The sequence below is a fragment of the Diaphorina citri genome, unplaced genomic scaffold (assembly GCF_000475195.1).
Source record: "Diaphorina citri unplaced genomic scaffold, Diaci psyllid genome assembly version 1.1 scaffold2332, whole genome shotgun sequence".
In the NCBI taxonomy this organism is placed as follows: Eukaryota; Metazoa; Arthropoda; class Insecta; order Hemiptera; family Psyllidae; genus Diaphorina; species Diaphorina citri.
Window position 1 is genome coordinate 1 of NW_007379756.1, and position 11,050 is coordinate 11,050.

An 11,050-nucleotide genomic window follows, 5' to 3' on the forward strand; every position below is an offset into this window, starting at 1 on the left:
CCAGGTGAGTGGCGTCCCGCCACGACACTGCCATGTCCGCGCCTAGCTGTTTCACTTTCTGTGGAACGAAGAAATGAAATCGCGTTAAAAAATAAAACAAATTAAAAGTAAAGGAAAACATTCAGGGTGGAAAAAAAGTCTACCTAGCTTACAAGGTAGGACCCCTGTTTTGTAAGATCGCAGTTGCGGGTTCAATACCCGCCCGGGTGAGCTTTATTCTAAACAAAAGAGGTTTCTCCTATCCTGTCTTCCTTCTCTCTTCGATTTCGGAACGACTAGACCTTTGCTGTTACAGTTCCCTCTATCAAACCTCTTAAAAAAGGTTTAGGGCCGAATGCACAGTCGTACCTTAATGATTGGGTATTCCTTTAGGTGCTTTTGATTTTGATAGGTGAAAAATCGAAAGTGGCCTAGGACGAACAGACGCCATTAGTATTAAAGCAGAAGAAAATAAACTACATAGGAAAATGGATACCTTAAGGAAGTAGGAAACCTTAAGGAAAAAGGAAAACTTTATCATTTAGGAACGACTGTGCATTCGGCCCTTAGTCTTATATGGTAGTGGTTCCAAAGACAGGGTTGGAATTTTTCTAATCTATTCTATTCTTTTATTTCCTCTCTTGCCTATTCTACTCTAGTCCTATTTCCGATCCAGTCTTTTCCTTTAGATCCTCTTTTTTATTCTATTCTCTTACCTTCTCTTCTTCCAAAGGCTTGGCGAATCCACTGAGCAGTATCCGCGGCTTATTCTCATAGGGTAGTGGTTCGAGCGTCAGGGCCGGTAGAACTGCGCCCTCTGCTGATGGGCCAACTGTTGCTGATGCTGCGCGCTGACTGACTGGCCGGCTGCTGACTTGGCCAGTACCTGGGCGACTCTCAATGCTGCACTGTGACCTAGGGCAGCAAAATAAACAGATAAAAATTAGTATAATTTTATTAGTTTGTCTCAGGAATTGAAATGAAATTTATATTGAAATTTCAATTTGAAGTAGGGGCATAATTTTACCGAAAGTTTACAAGTATATAAACATCTCACCCCCACTACTGCTTCCATAGTGTCCTGCACTCCGTGATGACGTCACAAGTTGCTGACTGACACGAGGTGGCGTAACCTGCTGCTGGGGTTGTGGCTGCTGACTTAGAACTTGCTGAGGACCCCCTACCCCTGCACCTGACACGACGCTACCTGGCGGTGCTGACTGGAAACGGAAAACACAATGGGAAGGCCATCAGCATTTGTATTAGGATATTTGCAATATGGTACTTTAAAAATAAAAAAAAAGTGATACATAGTGGGTAAATGAACTCGTAAAGTTCAATCAGAAAGTGTCTCAACGGGCTCTAAAATGCCTGATTGGGCTTATAAAAATAAAAAAAAGTGGTACATAGTGGGTAAATGAACTCTAAAGTTCAATCAGGAAGTGTCTCAACAGGTTCTAAAATGCCCGATTGGGCTTAAAATTTAACGACCATTTTTTGATACTAATCGTGTTTGCCTTTTATCATCAAAATTGGTCTTTTTTAATGTAGGTAAGCGAGGCTCTTTTTCAAAGTTGTAATTTTATTTTAAAAAGATTGTACCAAATACATAAGACCTTGTTAAAAAAAGTGATACATAGTGGGTAAATGAACTCGTAAAGTTCAATCAGAAAGTGTCTCAACGGGCTCTAAAATGCCTGATTGGGCTTAATTGCACATTCCAGCTTAAAAGGGTAGCGCGTCTACCTTGTAAGCGCTATCGCGGGTTCAATTCCCACCCGAGGCGGAATTTATCCTGGACGGATAAGGTTTTTCTTAAAAGCGAGGTTAAAGGTACAGTTTCTGTAGTGTTGCTAAAACAAGTTTTCGTGGGTGAAAATTGTGAAAAACCATGGCATAGACAACTTGGAAGCAACTTACACGAGATGGCAGAATTAACTCATTAAGATGAAACAACAATGTCCTAGCGACTTTTTTTTTCTTTTTTTTAGTAATCAACATGGTACGCTTAGACTAATTTTACGTTACACATCCCTTCTCAATTAAATAGTCAATCGGACCCAGAAAAGTGGCCAATTTTCTGAATTCTACAGTTCACCGACTTTTTTTGTTCAAATTCTACAGAACCACTAGAAAAACAATAGCTCAGTTTACCTATAAGGTCCATCAAATGTAGGACGCCACTTACCCATCAAATGTAGGACGCCACTTACCCATCATATCATCAAATGTAGGGCGCCACTTACCCATCAAATGTAGGACGCCACTTACCCATCAAATGTAGGGCGCCACTTACCCATCAAATGTAGGGCGCCACTTACCCATCAAATGTAGGACTAGAGAGTAATCAATCCGGAACGGGTGACTTAGATTGTACTGCTGGTATTTCTGATTGTCGGCCTGCTGGATACACGCATAATGGCCGAACATGACTTCGTTAAGCCACTGCGCGTTCACGATCGGCCTCTGAATCTCCTTGGCCTTCTTCACTTTGGCCCCCTCTAACCTGCACCGGGGGGAGAGAAAGGGTTAAAATTAAAATGTTGGGGAAAAAAAGTACTATAGAACTGGGGGTTAATGTTGAAAAGGCGATCATAATAGAACTCGTTTTCAAATAGGGACAGACCTCTGTGCCCAAGTGGTCAAGAGTACTGACTCTCAACTTGGAGGTGCTGAGTTCGAAGGCCGGTCAGGGCGGAAATTTTCTAACCAAATTTCCGACCTTGGATAGGTATGGATGTAAAAGAATGTGCCTTGAAGTAATTTCACACACCCTCTCTCTCTTTCTCAATAATGATTTTTTTAAAGAGGTTTGATAGAGGGAAAGAGGTTTGATTTTTTTAAAGAGGTTTATCTCTTTTGTTTTTGTTAAATGTTCCTTTGTTCTGTATTCTATGTATGTATATCCTTTGAAAAAGTAAAACGTCCATACGATAAATAAATAGAGGGAACTCAAAGAACTGTAACTCCTGAGGTCTTATCGTCCCGAAATCGAAGAGGGAAGGAGGACAGGATAGGATATATCCAGCCGTTCCAAGAACGAATCACTTACTTGCGAGCTACCAGGAAGTCGACTCTGGAGTTATAATAGCTACAATACTTGGCTCCTGTAGCTTCTATCATCCATCTCACTCTATCCCGTTCCTCCTTCTCGAACCCAGTGGCGGCAATGTAGAAATTGCGACAAGGCTTCTCGTCACTGAAAATTCGAGAATTGGGACAAGATAACAGGGAAAGAAATTGAAATGGATTTATTGATCAATCAATTGTTACATTATAAAATATATACAACCAATACCTAGCTATGGTACATTTGATCAAAAGTCATAAACTATCTATACTATTTATATAAATATGAAAAAAGAGGAGAGAAAGAGAAAAAGAATCAGTGATAATGATAATAATGAAGAGAGCTCTGAGGAACTAATAGTTATGGCACAGGTACCTTAAATGGAACACAGGTACCTTGATTTTTTCACTTCACAATTCAAATAACATATTGTACATTTTAAAAGCTGTCATTGCACATTCCAACTTAAAAGGGTAGCGCGTCTACCTTGTAAGCGCTAGATCGCGGGTTCAATTCCCGCCCGAGGCGGAATTTATCCTGAACGGATAAGGTTTTTCTTAAAAGCGAGGTTAAAGGTACAGTTTCTGTAGTGTTGCTAAAACAAGTTTTCGTGGGTGAAAATTGTGAAAAACCATGGCATAGACAACTTGGAAGCAACTTACACGAGATGGCAGAATTAACTCATTAAGACGAAACAACAATTTCGTAGCGACTTTTTTTTAGTAATCAACATGGTACGCTTAGAATTTTACGTTACACATCCCTTCTCAATTAAATAGTCAATCGGACCCAGAAAAGTGGCCAATTTTCTGAATTCTACAGTTCACCGACTTTTTTTGTTCAAATTCTACAGAACCACTAGAAAAACAATAGCTCAGTTTACCTGTAAGGTGTAGGGAAGTGTATGGCAAGGTGAGGCGGTAGAACATGCTGCCTCGTGATGACATCATTCAGCCAATGTGCTGTGATACAACGCTTCCCATCTCGCAAACCCTGTAACGTGAGGAAGCAAAAAGGATGGAAATAAAGGAATTTTTAATTATGTTAAGCATACTTTAAAAATGCTCGCCACAAATATCGTTTCCTAATTATATTACGCCTAGATAAATTTTATGACTTGACTTGGACTCGAACCACCAACCTCCAGATCCAAAGTCAAACGCATTAACCATTGTACCACTGAGGTTGGTGTTGATGTAGAAAAAAGTACAGATGTAAGTACTTGGATTTTTTGGGGACTACAATCGTGGCACCGAAATTTCGACCACATATAGGTGTTTTTGGGGGATTTCATTACTTTTTCCTGAGCTCACAATCAAACCAATAACTCACGTTTGATGTTAGGTCCATATCCATAGAACTGCACCTCCCCTGATGTAGTATAATCTGTTGTACTCACCTGCTCACATGTTGTACACACGTGTCCACATGTTGTACTCACCTGTTGTACGAGGGGATGTTTCTGGGAGAGGCATAGAATGTGTGTCAGTCTCAGTACATAGCTGGATTCTACTTCGCCTCCATTTTGTTGTATTATTTGAATCCAGGTGTCCACTTGATGGGATTCTTCGGGATGTTTGTCGTATTCCACTATGAGGAACACGCAGCCCAGCAGACATTTCTCTGGAGGCACTGTGGAAAAGAACATTTTTTTTTTTTTGCTAAATCCCTTTTAGGGGCGATTTTTTTAGTCGACGGACGATCTTTTGATTAAAGTGAATTCTAATTCGATGATTATTTGTTTCGTTTAGTTTGAGATAATGGTCAAGTACAATATCATACATATTTCTGGACATGGTCTTCACTCCAGTCAAGTGAAGACCATGTCCAGAAATATGTATGATTATTTGTTTGTAAATATGTAAATTTTTTGTTCGTTTTCTGATTGATCTAGATTCTAGGTAATTGTGATTAAAAAAAAGTCGTAGAAAGCTCTCCTTGAAGAGAATTGAGAGACATTTTTCTTCCTTCTTTTTCTTTCATTATTCTATAGATTTTAAGCCTGATTTTAAGATCTTAGGGAGCACCGTAGAGGGGCTGCAATCTTGGCACCGAACTTTCGATACCAAATCAATATATATTTGGGGGATTTCACTACTTTTTTCAGGTTTGATATTGACTACTAACTCACGTTTAATATTAGGATTGTGTCCATAGAACTGCGCCCTCTGCTGATGTGCCAACTGTTGCTGATGCTGCGCGCTGACTGACTGGCCGGCTGCTGACTTGGCCAGTACCTGGGCTACTCTCAATGCTGCACTGTGACCTAGAGCAGCAAAATAAAAAGATATCATATTCAAATTAGAATGAATAGACACTAGCTTTTCTTTGCGGTTTTAGCCTAGTAGCAAAAGAAACAATTGCTACATTAGACTCGTGTGGTCTGTGTCGTAGCATGTCCATCCCGTAGTATGTCCCTCATCAGATTGAACGATAGGAGACAAAATACTTCCCACTTGGGTGCTTGGTCAACACAAGTACACCAGAAATTAACCCGTTGAAACATTTGCAATCGAAATATGAGAGCATTTTTTTCGATGGATTATGGGAATCGAACCCGGAACCTTCTGTGTGGCAAGCAAGCACCTTACCAATGGCCTAACCGTGCCCCTTAACTACATAATATTATCTAAATGCTTTTTCCAATTCTGTGCCGGCCTACTCAGGCTTGGTGAAAAAGCAGGTAGCTTATCAATGAATGGAAGGTTAAACCCCCATACTTTATTTTCATAGTTTTTGTTTTTTTTTTTTTTTTTTTTTTTTTCAAAACTGATTTAATACAGGCCACCCAAGTATATACATCTCTATAGCTCACCCCCACTACTGCTTCCATAGTGTCCTGCACTCCGTGATGACGTCACAAGTTGCTGACTGACACGAGGTGGCGTAACCTGCTGCTGGGGTTGTGGCTGCTGGCTTAGAACTTGCTGAGGACCCCCTACCCCTGCACCTGACACGACGCTACCTGGCGGTGCTGACTGGAAACGGAAAACACAATGGGAAGGCCATCAGCATTTGTATTAGGGTATTTGCAATATGGTACTTTAAAAATAAAAAAAAGTGGTACATAGTGGGTAAATGAACTCTAAAGTTCAATCAGGAAGTGTCTCAACAGGTTCTAAAATGCCCGATTGGGCTTAAAATTTAACGACCATTTTTTGATACTAATCGTGTTTGCCTTTTATCATCAAAATTGGTCTTTTTTAATGTAGGTAAGCGAGGCTCTTTTTCAAAGTTGTAATTTTATTTTAAAAAGATTGTACCAAATACATAAGACCTTGTTTAGACTGCGGGAGTAAAGAGATTTTTTGGTCTCATTCTGACAGTATAACAAGGCATATTCTGTTCTATCTACTCTGAATTTAAAACGTGGAGCTATCTTCGTTCATTCAATAAGATGGTGGGTCTGTTGAACTTCGGTTTCAACTCCTCGGGGGCTTACCTGATAAAGCTGGGCCGACGTTGGCGGATGTGGCGGCTGCAACTGGGCCTGATGGTGGGCCGTCATGAGACGCAACTGACCCGCTGCACTTACGTCCTATAGGGGGAGAAAACATACATAATATATCATGCATCACAACATCAAGATGAGAAAAAAATTAACATCTAAGAAGATTGAAAAAAAAAAAAGTATACAAACATGTAAGAAAAAATATCAATATCACAAAAAAAAAAAAAAAAAAAAAAAAAAAAAAAAAAAAAATAAAAAAAAAAAAAAAAAAAAAGATGATGATGATAATAATAATGCTGATGATATGTAATAAATTAAAAATAATGAAATTATTGAAATAGGTAGTTAAATAAAATATCATAAAATTAAATTAAATGGTTAGCTACGAAAACAAAAGGATCAAAAAATAAGGTACACGTTCAAATGAAATCGGGGAAACACATACCTACATTACCTTTCTTTTTTTGACATACCTAAATTACCTACTGTTGTTAATATCTATGGTACATGCAGACACATTTCTCAAATCTACAAACACTGGTGTTAGTTGCGAAAGGTAAAGTCCTGAGAAGCGCTAACTCCTTTTGTGTGTGTTCTTTCTTTTTCTTCTTCTAAATTTAGCCTTCAATAGTGGCCCTGAAAAACGGCCGCCCGAACTCTTTTTTCCACAATTTTGGCCACACTCGGCCCAAGGACATTTATGATGCACATAATTAATGGAAACTGTCAAGAACTACAGAGTTGAACAGAAAGAAAGGGACAGGGAGGAAGGAAAAGAGAAAGAAGAGAAAATATAAACAGGAAGAGTAAGAAAGATAAAGAAATACAGAGAGAATCAAAGAAAAGGAACAAAAAGAAGATATTAGTATTGGTTAGAAAAAACAAAACTCCACGCTGGTTAGTACGGGGGAAAACAAAAAAATCATTCGCACAACTCTTTCCCTCGTTTTTGTCTCGGGCGGTGAAAACTTTTTCGAATCATCCGAGCTGAATTATTTGGTTAGGAAAAACACAGAGTGAGCAACGAGCGAAAACTCCCAAAAATAGGGTCGGGTGGGGGGGGAGCAGAAGAAGTATGAGCCTATAAAGGTAGGAACACACTACTATCACGTCACGTGACCTCATGGGGAGTCAGAAAGATGTAGTTCAAAGTTCTCCCATAATATTGTAGGTGATTTCGTTCGTGATAGCCACACTACTATCACGTCATGTGAGCTCATGTGATGTGAGGACAGTGTGACTATCATGAAAGAAATCACCTACTATTTATTTATTATGCAGAAGAAGTATGAGCCTATAAAGGTAGGAATACACTACTATCACGTCACGTGAGCTCATGTGATGTGAGGACAGTGTGACTATCATGAAAGAAATCACCTACTTTTTATTTATTATTATTTTTTTTTTACTTATGTATATTTAGGGAGAACTTTGAAGCACATTTTTCTGACTCCACATGAGTTCACGTGACGTGATAGTAGTGTGTTTCCACCTTGTCACAAACTCCTCTCTCCCCCCTCCCCATAAATCCCCTTTACCTGTACAGGGGACACTACAGGGGGGGTGGGGGTGGTCACCCCAGTTCCCTGGCCCTGTAGACGGTTGCTTAACATATTGGCGAGCGCGGTTTTGGTTTTCGAGTTAACGAGGGCCGTGGGGGAAGTATTGTGCGATGCGGGGTGCGAGCTGGACGACGCAATGCTCTGCTTGATATAGAACAGAGGGAGCAATAAACTTGGAATGAGGAAAAAGGTCTTTTTTTAAGATGTGTTTATAGAGGGAACTATACCTGCTAAGGTCTTATCTTCCCAAAAGCGAAAAGAGAAAAGGAGGACAGGATAGGAGAAAGGTTGTCCACATGTTGTACTCACCTGTTGTACGAGGGGATGTTTCTGGGAGAGGCACAGAATGTGTGTCAGTCTCAGTACATAGCTGGATTCTACTTCGTTTGGAATGAGGAAAAAGGTCTTTTTTTATTTTATTTTTTTAAAGATGTGTTTATAGAGGGAACTATACCTGCTAAGGTCTTATCTTCCCAAAAGCGAAAAGAGAAAAGGAGGACAGGATAGGAGAAAGGCAGCCGTTCCGAGAACGAACCTTGTCTGTTCAGGATAAAATCCACCCCGGGCGGGAATTGAACTCGCGATCTACCGCTTACAAGGTAGATGCGCTGAGGCGCTCGCCTGGTGAACAGGAGGGCGCGGGTTCGATCCCGGCCGAGGCATGGATTTTTTTTTTATTTGACCACATAAGAGGATTTTTTTACATAGGTAGTAGAGAACGCTCAGGTGGTAGATAAGAGATTTCTGAACTAAAGTTACTAAAGTGAAAATCTTGCGCCCTAATGACTAATGGACTAATGACCTAACTTTTTTACCTTACTTAAGTGAAAACTTTGTCACCTAAAATACCCAACTTTTTTTTTTAAATTTAATTTATTTTCAAGAAAGAAAACAGGCTTGATAGAGGGACCACAACTCTCAAGGTCTTATCGTCCCGAAAGCTTAGAGAGAAGGAAGACAAGATAGGAGAAAGCCAGCCGTTCCGAGAACGTTCCTTGAGTACAAAATCCGTCCCGGGCGGGAGTCGAACCCGCGAAATAGCGATTACAAGGCAGACGCGCTACCAAACAAACTAACTAGCTGGCTAAATACAAAAGAAACGTTATTTTACCTGGTTGTACAACGGCGTCGTTGTAGCCTGAGCTTGCTGCTGCTTCTGCTGCTGCACTAGCTGTTGCTGCTGAAGCAACTTGGCCATCTGCTGACGCTGTTTAAGCTGAAGTAATTGCTGCTGATCCAATGTACCCCCTCCTCCAGGCACCCCACTGGTTACTTGTTGTACCACTGAAATCATAAGGAGCAATGTATTGAATCAGCTGCGGAAGCAACTTGGCCATCTGCTGACGCTGTTTAAGTTGAAGTAATTGTTGCTGATCCAACGTACCCCCTCCTCCGGGCACCCCACTGGTTACTTGTTGTACCACTGAAATCATAAGGAGCAATGTATTGAATCAGCTGCTGAAGCAACAGGATTTTCACTTTAGTAAAGTGAAAATCCTGCCCCTATTGACTAATGGGCTAATAACCTAACTTTTTTTTACCTTACTTAAGTGAAAACTTTGTCACCTAAAATACCTAACTTTTTTATTTAATTAATTTATTTTCAAGAAAGAAAAGAGCCTTGATAGAGGGACAACTCTCAAGGTCTTACCGTCCCGAAAGCCAAGAGAGAAGGAAGACAAGATAGGAGAAAGCTAGCCGTTCCGAGAACGAACTTTATTCCTTGAGTATAAAATCCGTCCCGAGCGGGAGTCGAACCCGCGAAATAGCGTTTACAAGGCAGACGCGCTACCAAACAAGCTAACTAGCTGGCTAAATACAAAAGAAACATTATTTTACCTGGTTGTACAACGGCGTCGTTGTAGCCTGAGCTTGCTGCTGCTTCTGCTGCTGCACTAGCTGTTGCTGCTGAAGCAACTTGGCCATCTGCTGACGCTGTTTAAGCTGAAGTAATTGCTGCTGATCCAATGTACCCCCTCCTCCGGGCACCCCACTGGTTACTTGTTGTACCACTGAAATCATAAGGAGCAATGTATTGAATCAGCTGCTGAAGCAACTTGGCCATCTGCTGACGCTGTTTCAGCTGAAGTAATTGTTGCTGATCCAACGTACCCCCTCCTCCAGGCACCCCACTGGTTACTTGTTGTACCACTGAAATTATAATAATAGAATAGAATATACCTCGTTTATCCTGCTGGAATATGACTGAGAAGTCCCTTTACCCCCGCAGTCTAAGCAAGGGCTTAAAAAAAAAAAAAAAACATTAGGAGTGCGTGTGTGTTATTTTTATTGCCATTGAGTCGTGTCATTAATCTCTTTACCTACACTGATAATGCCGCCACCGGTCGTTATTAAAGTACTCAATTGTCCTCATGAGGCTGAGTGCACCCCGAACTCGAAACACAGAGACGGGGGGAAAAAAAATCGACCCCACCGGGAATCGAACCCGGGATCTCCGGCGCGGCGTGCAAGTCTAGTGTGGAACCCACTCGGCCACGGAGGTTGCGAAACAAAGACATATATTCGGAATTTATGTAATGTGTAGTGCTTTGAAGGATTCTTTTGATTCTTTTTGAAGGATACTCTACTTTTTTTATAATAAATCAGTTGCGCTTACTTGGGTGATGTTTCAAAGTCATAGAGCAGGAAAAATGGGGACCAACGGAATTTTTCTTTTTCTTCTACGACTTCTAGATACCGAGATAAATCGATTTAAAAAATACCGGTAAATCGTGAACTTTGACGTCACGGCATACGCTCCCGTAGGCGATGACGTCACATCAAATGTCATGACTCCCGCTTCTTTGATGGGCCAACGCGAGGAAATCTGACGTCACAACCTTCGAACTTCATTTAGAAAGGCAATTAAAATAAATTTCGACTTAAAATGACTTTTTTCCGAGTTTTTTGACAACCAGAGGATTTTTCACAACTTTACAGAATCGACCTTTTACCAAGAATTCGCCAATGCAACTCCCTCTCCGTCCA

General features: G+C 40.7%; 1 protein-coding gene across 1 annotated transcript in view; it reads right to left on the minus strand.

Moving 5' to 3' along the window:
* Window positions 1-1,013: 1,013 nt before the first annotated feature.
* The window catches only part of LOC103518721 (PAX-interacting protein 1-like), an 11,516-nt gene continuing 1,479 nt past the window's right edge, over window positions 1,014-11,050 (minus strand). The window contains exons 2-14 of the mRNA XM_026830452.1: window positions 9,902-10,074; window positions 9,475-9,517; window positions 9,174-9,346; window positions 8,372-8,392; window positions 8,039-8,203; window positions 6,492-6,587; window positions 5,865-6,027; window positions 5,181-5,315; window positions 4,491-4,681; window positions 3,933-4,042; window positions 3,032-3,178; window positions 2,301-2,485; window positions 1,014-1,195 (exon numbers count right to left, since the gene is read on the minus strand). Coding sequence (XP_026686253.1) covers window positions 1,014-1,195; window positions 2,301-2,485; window positions 3,032-3,178; window positions 3,933-4,042; window positions 4,491-4,681; window positions 5,181-5,315; window positions 5,865-6,027; window positions 6,492-6,587; window positions 8,039-8,203; window positions 8,372-8,392; window positions 9,174-9,346; window positions 9,475-9,517; window positions 9,902-10,074 — 1,784 coding nt within the window. The remainder of the gene's footprint in view (window positions 1,196-2,300; window positions 2,486-3,031; window positions 3,179-3,932; window positions 4,043-4,490; window positions 4,682-5,180; window positions 5,316-5,864; window positions 6,028-6,491; window positions 6,588-8,038; window positions 8,204-8,371; window positions 8,393-9,173; window positions 9,347-9,474; window positions 9,518-9,901; window positions 10,075-11,050) is intronic.